Here is a 14,396-nt window from a genome sequence, read left to right on the forward strand (position 1 = left end):
ATAGGAATAAAATCGCCGAGTTAGCACTTGAAAATCAGCTACAGCGCATGCACAGTAACCACTCTTGCCATAGTTTTCTGAAATACATATACCCATCAGCGTATTTTGGCATATATGATATGTCCGATAACATCACACACTGATACGAGACCTCTGCAATACTCAAATGCAGCGTGGTGAATTCAGGCTGGAGGCTGAAGTTCCAGCCTGAACTTAGAATTTTCTGACCTCTGGGAATTGGTGGTGCTTCAGAATTTTAATGTAGATTTTGGTGATTTAACTTACTGGCAATTTGTCATGTCTCCCATACTCGATCTTCTCTTGAAAATAGCTTCTGAAGTTTTGTTATCAAAAGGTCAGGTATAATTCCTGAAATGTATAAAATGATCCTCGTGTTGCCATAAGAAAGGCTTTGGGAAGCTGTTGGGAAGATACTGCAATTTTGTTAAAGTCCAATCAGGGGCCAGATCAAAAGTTCCAGTATTTACTGACAATGTAAAAGAGTCGCTCTCGAAACAAAAAAGTGCTGGAGAGAAATGCACGTAGAGGGAGCTACTTTCAAATTTCTTAAAACCTCATTCCACGGTTTGTTTTTGGTCCTATTCAGAGGCTTGTCCAGCGCTTTAAAACATGTTGATGGAACTTAAATGCCATGTATCCAACGAGGCATCCATCCTCTTTCTTGACTTTCCCTTTGCTTCCTCTCCTTTTGCTGTAGCTTCACGAGACAGAAAGAAATTAAAATCTCTCCAATTCGTATCAGAGGGCGTTTGAGGAAATCTCTCTCCAGCTGTTTGTCAGAAGATTTACTCCACAGTGACTCTCCAACTATTAAAAGGCATTTCTTTTTACGGTGACACAAACTGAAACTTGCAAAAGGATGTCCAGCTGTTGTTGAGTCAGTCTGCCACTTGTGCTGTTAAACTCACAAAACTGGCTGACTGGGCAACAACATGGCAGATAAAATTCAGTGTTGATCAATGCAAAGTGATGCACATTGGAGAGCACAGTCCCAACTATACGTACAATTGTCCATACAATGATGGGGTCTACATTAGCTGTTACCACTCAAGAAAGAGATCTTGGCGTTATTGTGGATAGTTCTCTGAAAAACATCCATTCAGTGTGCAACACCAGTCAAAAAAGCAAACAGAATATTGGGAATTTTTAGGAAAGGGATAGATAGTAAGACAGAAAATATCATGTTGCCTCTTTGTTAATCCATGGTACGCCCACATCTAGAGTACTATGTGCAGATGTGCTCGCCCCATCTCAGAAAAGATATATTGGAATTTGAAAAGGTTCAGAAAAGGGCAGCAAAAAGTATTAGGGGATGGAACAGCTTCCATATGAGGAGAGATTAATAAGACTGAGACTTTTCAGCTTGGAAGAGAGACCACCAAGGGAGGATATGATAGAGGTCTGTAAAATTATGACTGGTGAGAAAGTAAATAAGGAAGTGTTGTTTACTCCTCATAACAAGTACTAGGGGTCACCAAATGAAATGAATAGGCAGCAAGTTTAAAACTGACAAAAGGAAGTATTTCTTCACACAACGCAGTCAACCTGTGGAACTCATTGCTGGAGGATGTTGTGAAGGCCAAGACTCTAACAGGGTTCCAAAAGGAACTAAACAAGTTCATGGAGGGTAGGTCCATCAATGGCTATTAGCCAGGATGGGCAGGGATGATGTCCCTAGCCTCTGTTTGCCAGAAGCTGGGAATGGGTGACAGGGGACAGATCACTTGGTGATTACCTGTTCTGTTCATTCCCTCTGAAGCACCTGGCATTGGCCACTGTCGGAAGGCAGGATACTGGGCTGGATGGACAATTGGTCTGACCCAGTCTGGCCGTTCTTACTTAAAATGCCAGAATCCCAGTACCTGCAGGATTGGCTGTAACCTTGGGTGGCTGTTTTCCTGCAATTATTTTTATGTTGTCTTAAAAACAGCACTAGGCTTATTTTAGAAACTTGGAGCTGCTCTTTCCAGTTGGACTCAGGAGTCCTCTCTTCATTAGAGATGTTATTCTGACTGAGTCACACTTTCTTCGGTTCCCTTTCTGTGGCAAGAGAAGTAACAGTGGGAGAAAGCTTTGTATTGTGTTGCTTCCTCTAGTGTTTATCTGCAACATCATAATGGTCACGGAACACACTGTGTAACAGAAACCAGAGTGTGAGGAGCATCTAAAGCTTTACTGAGAAGCTTTCAGTTATGGTAGAGACCTTCTGGCTGCATTTCATTTGTTCATTCACCACTAGTGCTTGAATGAATGTTTTGGATTTTTTTTTTTTTTTTAATATTTAAAATTCTCTTTATTGGTTGTCTGTCCCAATTTCTATACATTAGGCTGAAATCCATTGGCCCTATTAAGTCACTTGGGACTAAAATTTGGCACACTTTTTCACCAAAAAAACCCCCCAACAGATTTTCACCAAAAAATAATTAACCTCTAAAATTGTTCTGGACTTCTTAAATACTAAACATTTCCCAGGATTTCATGTGACTTTTTTGTGTGGCTTTTAGAGCCAAAACAGTACTTGGTCCTTAAGGTGGACTACAGCTGGCAGGTGTTTTGAAATAGATCTATAGCTTCGTCAGAGATGGATAGATACAGATATAAAAACATACCAAACGAAACAACATAATTAACAATGAGTTTGAAGGGAAAAGCACTAGCATGGAGTGCTATCCTGAAGGCCCAAAGCCACCACTGGTGTGAGTGTTTTCAGGGACTAGGCTTTGTTTTATTACTAAACCAATCAGTGTGTGTGTTCTCTTGACCTTTACGATGATGGTGGTATTTATATATTTGAATCCTGTTGCCGGGATCTACCTCTGATGTTAACCCAGTACAAAGTGAATTATACTATAACCTCTAAAAGGCTCTCGGTGCATTCTTTATCCAAAGGTGACGCCGTCTGCAGGCAGCAAGCTGAAGCGACCGACTTTTCACTCTAGTCGAACTTCTCTTGCGGGTGATACCAGTAATAGTTCCTCTCCCGTCTCTACAGGTGCCAAAACCAATCGTGCTGGTAAGTCCTAAGCTGACCGTTTTACCTGTAATGGATGCTAAAATAAGTGCTACCTCCTCTCATAGCTGTCCCTGTCTATGGATTCCAATCAAGAGAAAGGAGAAGCTACTGCCCATCTGTAAAGGGCATCGTTCTACAGGCTGGTCTGTTTATCCACTTGTAGTAGAGATGGTTCAGGGATTGCCTTGCGCCCCCCCCCCCCCCCCCCAGGGGTGGCTCCAGGCCCCAGCACGCCAAGCGCGTGATTGGGGCGGCATGCTGCGGGTGGCGCTCTGCCGGTTGCCGGGAGGGCGGCAGGCAGGCAGCCTTCAGCAGCGTGCCTGCGGAGGGTCCGCTGGTCCCACGGCTTCAGTGGACCTCCCGCACGCGGAGGGTCCACTGGTCCCGTGGCTTCGGTGGAGCCACGGTACCAGCAGATCCTCCGCAGGCACGCTTGAGGGAGGTCCACCGAAGCCGCAGGACCAGCGACCAGCAGAGCGCCCCCCACGGCATGCCTCCGTGCTTAGGGTGGCGAAGTGTCTAGAGCCGCCCCTGCTTGCCCCTGAGTAGTTTGGGATGCATTTTAAGAGGGGTTTCCTTTAAACTGTGTTCAGAATAAAACTGTGTTCATACCACAGACCCTCTGTCTCCCAGAGCCTGGAGTGAGAACAACCAGAAACAAGCTGTGAAATTCTCCAGTGAGACTTAAAGTTTAGGCAAAGTTGCTCACTATCATCATAGAGCGACCAGTGATCCTGTATTTATTGCATAGTCTTCTAATAACATTGCTGTTATTGTTGGGTCTGCAAACTGGTGGCGGTACTGAAGCAGGGTGGGGTCCATTTGCTAAGGGTTAGAATGGGGAGATGTTTCAGCGTGGTCACAGATACCTGGATTTAATTTCAGATCCTAAAAAAACAGCCAGTCGTCCCACGAGTCGCGCCGGGAGCCGGGCTGGGAGTCGGGCCAGCAGCCGGCGGGGAAGCGACGCCTCCGATTTTGACCTTCTGGAAACTCAGTCAGCCTGTTCGGACACTTCAGAAAGCAGCACGGCAGGGGGTCAAGGCAGTTCACGACGGGGGTTGGCGAAACCTTCCAAAATCCCAACCATGTCCAAGAAAACTACCACGGCCACCCCCAAAACTCCAGGTCCCAAGAGATAATACTGTCCCAACACCCCCTAAAACAAAACAAACCTGTGTCCAATTTTTAACCCTGCTACATACATTGGATGTATATTTATTCTAAACGGGAAAAATTATATTGTTAAAAGTGTAAAAGAACAATTGTGTTATGAAGCTGCCTTATTTGGGTTTTTTTCTTTTTTGTAAGTTACTACTTTCATGTGAATATTTATGTAGATAAAATTTGCCTCCTGGTCACCCCTATTCACAACGGGGCCCAGAAAACTGAAATGTGAGAGAGAGAAAGCAAGAAAAAAAGTCAAGATGTGAAAGTGGAAAAAAAAAAAATTAAGAAAAAAATTATAAATAGAATATCTGCGCGGTGCAGGGTGTGAACCTGCTTTATCTTTTAGGATTGTTCCTAAATGCATCTTTATAAACTTGACTTGCTGTCTCAGCGAGATAAATTATATTTAAAAAAACAAAAAAAACCCTGAATCCTACAGTGTTTAAGGAACTCTTTTTTGTAAATCATGGATACCTCAAAGAGAGAAACATGAGGTGAGGGGATTTTGGGCGTCTGCTTCCATTTTTTTAAAGGTTCTGTGATTTTACCTGAAGAAATTGGAGTTTGTTTGAATTAATAAAATTTGCACATGTTACAGTAAAGGGGTTCATTACAAATGCTGTCTTTAAAATACTGTCCCAGCACTTAACGCTTTTAACGAGCAAATAATAGTGATGGGTTTTGGGGGTAGAACTTTAAAGTCATCCAGAAGAGAGCACTGGGTTGGCAACACTACAAATGCATCTTTTAGAGGATAGGACAAAAAGGTGCTTCTGTCACTTCCTGTCCTACAAGTCAGAAGACACTTCAGGATGGCCACCTAGTCAGTTTGCATAACAGACTGACGCACATTGTTCGTTACAGAATTGCTGTTTATCTGCACCTCTTTTCCTATTTATTATTTGACTGGTCATTCTGCTTCAAACCAGGCTGAGATTTACGTCACCTCTACTCCTGGAAGAAACCTGGGACTTACATGCACAATTGCTTGTCCTTTAAATGAGTCTCACCAGCGCACTTGCTAGCAAGTCCTATCTCGCTTTTGTATGCGACTTTTCTTTGTGATAAAATCAACTGACCAAGTGACCATGAGAGTGGGTCTAGGGAGGGGCTATCTGGACTTCCTGTATTTGTTAAATATTGTTCCTCTTCAGCTCTGACCATATTGCTGTGTGATTCTCTCAATTGGTTTAATTGAGGCAGAAACTGAAGCTCAACCAATGAACTGTTTAAAACAGTTTTTTTGTATTAAAATTGCTTGCAGTAATAACCACCTCGCTTCTGGTTTTATTCCACTGGGCTAGCTTTATAAACATCCGTATTAAAGGTGAAACGTTTTCTTACAAAGCAAAAGCAGCGTGGCTGTATAAAAATGTATTTTGAATGCATTTATAAGGCAGCAAAAATTGCCTTTGTGAGAACGTCAGAGATTGGCTTAGAATTTATGGTTCACCGCTCTTTAATTCCTGTGCTTTCTATTCTTTTGCCATCTAGGCATTTCACAATCAAACCACGTGCTGTGGTGGGTTCTCCAATAACTATTGCATAAGACATCAGGACTCTAACCACCACTCAACCCACTGAGCGGTATCAAGTGAATAGAAGTCAGTGCAGAGACTTCGATAGGTTATGTCTGAATTCACACCACCCTCCACCACTCAAAGCAAGCAGCTGTGCTCTGCACTGCCAAGAGCTTCTGAGTGAACTCCAGGTGAAGTGCATTGCACTAATTTAGCCTGGAGCTTCTGAGGGTCTGGATAACTGGTGCAGGGTCCACATTTAAGAGGAATGAGCTGCTTGCTTGCCAGGTAAGGAGATGTTTGGTGATTTGGGTAATTTAATTTACTTTGCAAAATGTGATCTTGAGATCCTTGTTAGTTCCATTTCTTTTTTTCCCTCTCCAAGGGATTTTACATGTATATCCCAGGGAAGCATGCTAATCTAATCTACTCTATGATGTAATGCTGGACTGTCTGGGGAGAGAGAAGTGGTCCGTTCCACAGTGGTGCAATACATAAGAACATGCAGTTGTTGAAGACTCAGGTTAATAATAGAAAGTGAGCCATAGCAAGTGAACACTCTGGGAAATTGGCTGGCAAAGCAAAAGAACAGCATGGAGCAATCGAAGGTTATACAGCTGGCCCAGACAAACCCTGCTCCAGTTTAAAAGCTGCATGTGGCCGTACTATGGGAAGTAAAGCAATGTGCTGTCTTAACGTGCCTGTCATTGCCAAGAGTCCCGCTGTCCATACTGCTGCATGTGACCAGGGGAAATAATGCATTTTGGATCCTGCTGTAGGACGTACTGGATTTTAAAGTGCCTCTAGCCCAAGCTGTGTAAAGTCAGTACTAGCCCTAAGGGAGCAAACAGTAAAATCTAGATCGAGTTGGCTTGAAAACCAAGGTTTTTTTCTGCCCCTTCCTGTCACATTCCCTCTTCCTACACCTGCACTGCAGGGAGTGAGACCCTGTGGTGCAGGTGCTTGTAAGATGCACTGCTGCTGACCATGTGGCTGCTACAAGCCTGGGAATTAACTAATGCCAGGGATAAATCTGTCTGTCATAACCAAACCATCTTCATCCCAAACTACACCCCCACCCCAATTCCAGATTTACCCTTAGTGGCAGGAGCTTAGGTGCTCTCAACTCAAAACTCTTTTCATTTCTTTTAACCCTGTCACCCCATCGTATCTTCCTGCTGGAGTCTCCCAACGCCTGTTATTCCTACTTTCCAAGGCATTGGCTTGTTTCTTGAGCTCAGTATGGTATAACTTACTGCTCCTATTTCCCACAAGTCTTCCATGGTTTCCCCTCCAACCGATTCTAGTACAAAAGTCTCCAAGGCCTTCCCTGGATTTATCAGGGAAGGAAAAAGGGCAATATTTCTCCAAACTTCTCTCTAATACTCCTGTTACAGTGGTGCTCAAATACCAGGTTCTTTCCTTCTCTCTCCTCATCACAAGTGGCGAATGCTGTCTTTAACATCTGCCCCCAAGCCCCTGATTCCTGCTAATTTATTTCCTATAGTCAAATCTCATTTCAAGGGCTTGTGTATGCATGAAAGTGGTTTTTGATTAAGGTAGAGTGTAAATTTAAAGTGCAATGGCTATTCTTGACTAATTCCAGCTGTGGGTGTTCAATCTGGAATAAAAGTGACTTGTTCCTGTTTATTTGAACCTGTTTTCAAAGCAGGTTAAGCTAAACAGGAACAAGGCACTCTTGACTCCTGAACTTTCCTGGAAGGGCCTGTCTCTAATGACTATGCATCCTACTCTCTGAGCCATTCAGTTTACTGCAACTCTCTTTGCCACATCTCCAGCTGTACTAGAATATACGGACTGTCTACCTGAATGTAAATCTGTGCTATGTTGTGCCGCAGAAAGACTGTATGAAAGGTTTATCATATAAGGGGGAAAATGTGTTGAAGGAAAAAATTAAAGTGAATTCTGTCAAGGGAATATCTGAGAATTCCCAAGAGCCCGTCACTGCATGTGCAGTGTACCTGCATCAACGTTGTTTGCTACATCAGCTGTGATATCTAACCTATGTGCTTCTTAATGAAAGTGACAATCTCACTTATAGTATATCTCAGGTCTATAATTTATATTACAGACTCCAGGGGCAGGGATGTGGCTCAGTGTTAACTGAGGGGCTCCTAGCACACATATGGGCTCTAAAATATTAATACGTTTGGCTAGTGGTGTCAGAAAACTCAGTAATTCCCTAAATTCAACCCTTGGGGACCTGCTACTCATGTTCAGATGTCAGTGTGTAAAAATGTACATTAGACGGCATGAGCCTGCAGCTGCCGAGCAGAATTCTTCTGGTTTAGTTCCTCTTAATCCCAGGACTGGCACTAGGGATTTGAACGCCCTAGGCGGACGGCAATTTCGCCACCCTGCACGCTGGTCCTGTGGCTTCGGTGGAGCTGCTGCAGTAGTGACTGCGGGCAGTCCACCGGAGCCGCGCAAGCAGCCGAACGTCCACAGGCACGACTGCGGGAGCTCCACCGGACCCACAGACCAGCGGATCCTCCGCAGGCACCGTTGTGGCAGCTCCACCGGAGCCACCTGTCACCCCCTCTGCCAAAATGCCACCCACCAAAAATTATGGCTCCCTAGGCAATTGCCTAGGCTGCCTAAATGGTAGCGCTGGCCCTGCTTAATCCTCTAATCTAGTGGGTCTCAAACTTTACTGGTGACCCCTTTCACGTCACAAGCCTCTGAATGCGACCCCCCCAATACATTAAACACCCTTTTTAATATATTGTGATGGGGCAATGCCAGATGGCTACAGTAAAGTACTGAGAAACAGGTATGTTAGCCCCAGGCTAAACAAATCCCTAGGACCATGGTAACCAAATGGCAGTTGCTCCAAGTTAATCAAGACACCTCGGAGCACAATTAAGATCTTTCTAGAAGCATAGAGCTAGCTTACTTTAATAGAACACCTGAGCCAATCAGTCAGGCTAATCAGGGCACTGTTTAAAAGGAGCTCATTCCAGCAGGCAGAGAGGAGTGAGAGTGGAACTTGCTGGAGGATTGAGGAGACAACGGCTATCAGAACACCAGGAAGAATGTCCTGTGGTGGGATTAAAGAAGGTGTTTGTTAAGGAGGCTCATGGGAAGTGCCCAGGATTTTAGCTGTTCATGCAGCTGTCAGGAGCACTTACAGACAGCGTTTTGCAGATCCCAGGGCTCTGGGCTGGAACCCGGAGTAGAGGGCGGGCCCGGGTTCCCCCCAAACCTCCCAACTCCTGATCAGACACAGGAGGAGCTGACCCAGACTGTGGGTTCCACAAGAGGGGAAGATCACTGAGGTGAACAAATCTACCAATAAGCGCAGGACCTACCAAGGTAGAGGAGGAACTTTGTCACAATATTTAACACCATTATAAATGCTGGAGTCAAGCAGGTTTGGAGTGGAGGTTGACAGCTCCTGCTTCCCTATGTAATGACCTCGTGACCCCCAGTTTGAGAATCCTGCTCTAATCTATGTAACTAATCCATTTTGAAGTGTCTTTGTTACATCACATCACAGTTAATGTGCTCATTGTCCCTTGGAAGCCAAGTTTGCTAAATGTTGTTATATAAGTGACAATGTCCTTGATGCTACACAAGTTGCAATGGGAAGTGGCTTTGCAAGTTTACTATTTTCATACCTGCATTTTTTCCCTGTTGCGTCTGTCTGTCACTTCAGATACCTACCACCAGTGCAATAGCATAAGCAGTTCTGCATTACTGAGAGTCAGGGATACTACAAGCAAAGCAATATTTTTTTAAAAAATGGGGTAATTTGAAACTGTTAATGTTTTAAATGTTGTTCCTTGACTATTGACTGTTGTTGCATTTAGCAGTACTTGTCACTAAAATGTGGCAGGTGTTAGTGACATGTTTTAAAAATCTCTTTATTTAAGCAAAGGTCACTGCAACAGAAACAGCATGTAAAACGAGGCTGCACTTCATTTCAAAATGTGCTTATGTTGTCTAAGACAACGATTGATTCTGATCTTGGATATGGCCAGTGTTCACTTTTTGAACACTATTCTACAGGTGACACCTTGCTCCACATCATTTCAGATTGTCCTGTGTGCGCATTGTAGACAAAACACACACACCTGGACAGAAATCCAGTGGTTCCCAGGAACTCTTCCTATGGCAACCAAGTGGTAGACTTGAAAAGCATCCTATTGCACACCGTTGGTAGTCCCACTTACACCTTCTCTCCTTTGGAATTACATTATATATAGACCTGAGCAAATAACCTTTTCCCCCTCAGTTTGCAGGCTTGTACTAGTAACTAACTAACTTTTGTTTTGCGTCACCCTAAAAGGCCATGTTTGCAAAACTTTCAGCAAACCGATTATTTTGTTGTTTAAATTGTTCCAGGAGGACAGGAAATTTCATTTCAACCTAAACTGAAATGTTTCAGTTTGATGCTGAGATTTTAAATTTTTAAATAAGCACTTTTGAATAAAAACTGTAAATGTTCTGTTTTGAAACCGTCAGACCAAAAGGTTTGATTTAAAAAAAAAAAAAAAAAGAAGGGGGAGGGGTGGCTGGCATGAGTGCATGCCCTAAATCTGCATTTTTTGTAAGAAAATTGTGGTAGAAAAATGTTTAGCTCACGCTAATTAGATGCTAGCAGATTGTCCAGATCCACATTTGAATAGCGTGTTGCCACAGAGGCTATAATACACATTCACATTTGTCAGCCCAGTCCCACCTCCAGTAGGAGAATCTGCACCTGGGACGGGTTTCTACCCCCCGCCCCCACTGTTAACATGAAGTTCCAGGCACGAGGGCGAAGTGTCAGAGTTAAGAGCCGAGCCAGGAGAGGGCAGTGGATACCAACCAACCCATCCCACCTTCAAACCGCACCTACCAGCCCAGGAACGTTCCCACTCGCGGGGTGGGGCTTCTCGCCATGAAGGCAGTAGAGCAGGCGTGGAGGGGTGGCGGAGCAGAGACGTTCTGGGGTCTAAATGGGCTTTTTTTAGTCCTGTCCCGGCCCTGTGCCACAGGGAACCCAGGATCATGGAGCACGGGCAGCCGAGGGCCAGCTTTTAGCTGGAAACCCCGATTTCCGTGGAGGAAAGCTTGGTGCCAAGGCCAGCCCCTCGCTACTCCCTCTGCGGCGCCCAGCCCAGCCCCGGCTGCGCCCGTAGAACCACTGGCCTCTGGGCAACCCGTTCTCTGCGCCCCTTCTCGAGGGGGAGGGGGATGAAAATCCCCCACGGCTGCGCGGCCAGCGCAAGAGCCAACACCTGGGAGGCAGGAGGAGGGCAAAGCCCCAGCGGAGCCCGGGGGTGGTGGGCCGGGAGGGAGCACTGCAGGGCGCCATCTAGCTCGGTTTTTCCAGTGCGTCTGGCACGCTCCTACCCAGGTGTTTGGAGAGCTGCGCCGACGCGCAGCGCTGCGCCCCGAGCTCCCCCAGCTCGCTGCCACTTGGGCTCAGCCGCGGAGCCGCCTGGCCAGGGGCCCCTTTAGGCGGAGGGGAGTTGCTGTACAGACACGTGCTCAGGGTCCTGGCGATGGTTAAAGCGCACGCCCAGCAGCTCTCCGCGTAAAGCCCCAGGGCAGAGGGGAGCCCGTCTCCTATTGACGCCTCGCTCGTCCGGGGGTTCCTCGGGCGGGCTGCGTGACTCCGGGGCAGCTCCGCGTCCCGGGCCCAGCGGGGAGAGCCTGAGCCAGGAGCTGCTGCGCTTTGGCTCCGCTTTCCAGCTTCCGCCTTCGGAGAAGAGGCTCCCGCAAGGCCCCGCACCTGGCGCTTGTCCGGCACTTGGCGCTTCCAAGCCCCCGGCTGCCCGTTCCCACGCGCTGCGGCCAATGGGCGGCTGGTGAGGCCGGCGCGGCGCAGCGCAGCGCAGCGCAGCCCGTGCGCGCCCGGGAGCGGAGCGCACGGGCTCGGGCGACAGAGGCGATGCGGCTGCTCTGCGGGGCTCTGCTCTGGCTCTTGGGGCTCTTGTGTGACCTGGGTAACAGCAGCTTTCTCCGGAGCCATCTCCATGCCTCCAGCTTCCTGCAGCGCCGGCTGAGCGGCCGGGAGAAGCGGGAGATGCAGCGGGAGATCCTGTCCATCCTAGGGCTGCCGGGCAGACCCCGACCCAAGGCCTCCGCCGGGGGCAAGCTGCCCTCCTCCGCGCCCCTCTTCATGCTGGACCTTTACCACGCCATGGCCAGGGAGGAGGAGGACGAGGAGGCAGATCAGCTGGGCTGGGGCAGGGGGGTCTCCCGGCCGGTGCTGACCAGCTTGAGTATCCAGACGCCTCCGTTGGGAAGAGTCATCAGCCGGGCGGACACGGTCATGAGCTTTGTCAACATGGGTAAGTGCTGAGCGCCCAAGCGGCTGGAGGGACCAGGACCCCGGAGGGCGGGTGGGTCCCTGCCTGGGCTTGGGCACCTGCCCCCGCTGGCTCAGGGGACTTTCTTCACCTCTTCTCCGGCTACCCAGTTACTAGAGTCACGGGTTCCCAGGCCAGTGGGGACCATTGGGAGCCTCTTAGGGCAACCAGACAGCAAATGTGAAAAATCAGGACGGGAGTAAGGGACTAATAGGAGTTTATACAAGAAAAAGCCCCAAATATCAGGACTGTCCCTATAAAATCAGGAGATCTGGACACCCTAGAGCCTCTGGCCTGGCCTGACCCCCTGGATAGCCCAGAACTTCCCCCTGGGGAATTCCAGTGCAGACAAACCGGCCAACCTGAGGCTGTAGCCAAACGCCCCCTGACCAGCTGGCTGCTTGCAGGGCTTTCTTCACCCCAGTGCACATACGGAGTTAAGGGTTAGAGCAGCTGTTCAGTTAAAGCTCAGCTCTTCTGGGGGCTCTAAAATCCTCAAATGGCCTTGAAATGAGTGTCTGGTCTCCTGGCCGATTGGCCTGGGTCTTTTCTCTCATTTTTTCCCCTATGGTTCTCATTTCCCTCCCTTGAAAGTTGTCTGTATTCAAATTATTTTTTTGACACTTATGCCCCCCCCCCACCACCTATCGGTTCTCATCTGTGTTTGACCCACCTCTCGCCCTTTATTCCGGGCCCCGATTTCTAAAGGCCGATGCTTTCTCGTGTTGTCCCAGGCTGCTGGTGGATTTCTGTCCCTTTGTTTCAAGCTAAGCTAGCAACACTTCTCTCCTGGTTATTCTTCACTAGAGGGCTGGTTTATGACCATTTGCCTGGACTCACTTGCTGGTTATTGGGCAGTCTGTTAAGCCTCTGGATATTTGTGACATCAAAGATGATGTAATGCGGAGGCGACAGCTTTGTCCTTAAACGATCCCAGATATGAAGAGCATCTTGACTGCTTCCAGTCTTATATGACCATGCAATGTGCTAGATATGATATATATGGCCTAGTGGCTAGAGCACTGAACAGGAAAGATGTGGGTTCTCTTCCCAGCTCATCACTGGCCTGCTGGGTGACTGTGGGCAAGTCACTGCCCCTTGTTGTGCCTCAGTTTCCCCATCTGTGAAATGGGAACAATGCTAGCGATCCTCCTTTTGTAAAGCGCGTTGAGACTTTCTGATGAAAAGTGCTGAAAAGATTGCCACAGGAAGTCGGTGAGGCCCCGAGCTTAACAAAATGGAATTGGACCTTCATCTGAATAACAAGCAGATCCAGAGTTGTCATAATTAATTGAAACACATTTTGTGAAAGGCATATTAAACCTAATGCATCAGGACCTAAGCCAATCCCTGTTGCAGATCCAGGTGAGACCTAATGGGGAAGAGAGCAGATGGCCCCACATCTGCCTACTGCTGGGTTCTTGAATCTTCCTCTGAATTAGCTGAGCTAAATGGATCTTGAGCCTGATCCAATCTGGCAATTCCTGTGATCCTAAAACTTTATTCTCAGCATCCCACAGGGAAACACACGAATAACCTAGTAGGTTTATTTATGGTTAGACTGGTGTATAACCTAAAACTAATTTAAACCTACTAGAACTCGCTAAGTTACCATTGACCAGGGTTCCTGAACTGTTGTGTGTGCCCGTGTGAGGCAAAACATGGCTGGATGGCATCACAAAAGCATCACCAGGTAGCCTGGCTAAACTTGCAAGATGATAGAATTACCTTCTTCTGACGGGGTTAAACTTTTACTGTCCATGCATCTAGCAGGGCTGCCGCTGTCTGAGTTTAGGACACACAAATAATTTGACTCCGTGCGACTATCTTGGGAGGTTCTACAATGCATCCTTGTGACAATCATACACTTTGTTACTTACTTACCACCACTATGTACTTAACCTCATGTCCCGGGCTGCTCTCTTCAGACACCAGGTCTTCACTAGGAACAGAAACCTCACTGCTAAATTTAACTTCCTCTTAAACCCCACAGACCAAACCTCGCTACTAATTGAAACCTCTCTGCTTTATTGTAGAGCTGGGTAGTGCTAGTTCTGATACCATTAGCTTGCTGGCATCCCACACACAGATGTGGCTCTTGTGCTGCATCCTTTTTGAAACAAAGCCTTTAGGAGGCTGGATGGTACCTCCAGATGCTATTCCCTGTTTATCAAGCTGACTTCATGAGTGAGTTGTGGTGGAACATGAGTATGGGGGCCTCCTGTGATGGAGACTCCATTTCAGTGTCAAAAGATGTCACAATGGTCCCTGTTAGTCTGAGTGAGAAGCCTGTTAAAATGGGGTGGGATGTGGGGGAGCAGAAAGGGGGAGAAACTAGACCAGAAAACG

At 47.1% G+C, this 14,396-nt stretch overlaps 2 protein-coding genes across 17 annotated transcripts in view; both read left to right on the forward strand.

Annotated features, from left to right (window-relative positions):
- The window catches only part of MACF1 (microtubule actin crosslinking factor 1), a 250,864-nt gene extending 245,390 nt beyond the window's left edge, over nucleotides 1-5,474 (forward strand). For all 16 annotated transcript variants that reach the window (XM_032789628.2, XM_075060891.1, XM_032789629.2 and 13 more), the window contains 2 exons: nucleotides 2,911-3,034; nucleotides 3,920-5,474. In XM_032789628.2, coding sequence (XP_032645519.1) covers nucleotides 2,911-3,034; nucleotides 3,920-4,176 — 381 coding nt within the window. In that variant the 3' untranslated portion in view covers nucleotides 4,177-5,474. The remainder of the gene's footprint in view (nucleotides 1-2,910; nucleotides 3,035-3,919) is intronic.
- Nucleotides 5,475-11,595: 6,121 nt separating this feature from the next.
- The window catches only part of LOC116830240 (bone morphogenetic protein 8A-like), a 37,025-nt gene continuing 34,224 nt past the window's right edge, over nucleotides 11,596-14,396 (forward strand). Inside the window, exon 1 of the mRNA XM_032789599.2 lies at nucleotides 11,596-12,029. Coding sequence (XP_032645490.1) covers nucleotides 11,627-12,029 — 403 coding nt within the window. The 5' untranslated portion in view covers nucleotides 11,596-11,626. The remainder of the gene's footprint in view (nucleotides 12,030-14,396) is intronic.

Source organism: Chelonoidis abingdonii, chromosome 25, assembly GCF_003597395.2.
Source record: "Chelonoidis abingdonii isolate Lonesome George chromosome 25, CheloAbing_2.0, whole genome shotgun sequence".
NCBI lineage: Eukaryota > Metazoa > Chordata > Testudines > Testudinidae > Chelonoidis > Chelonoidis abingdonii.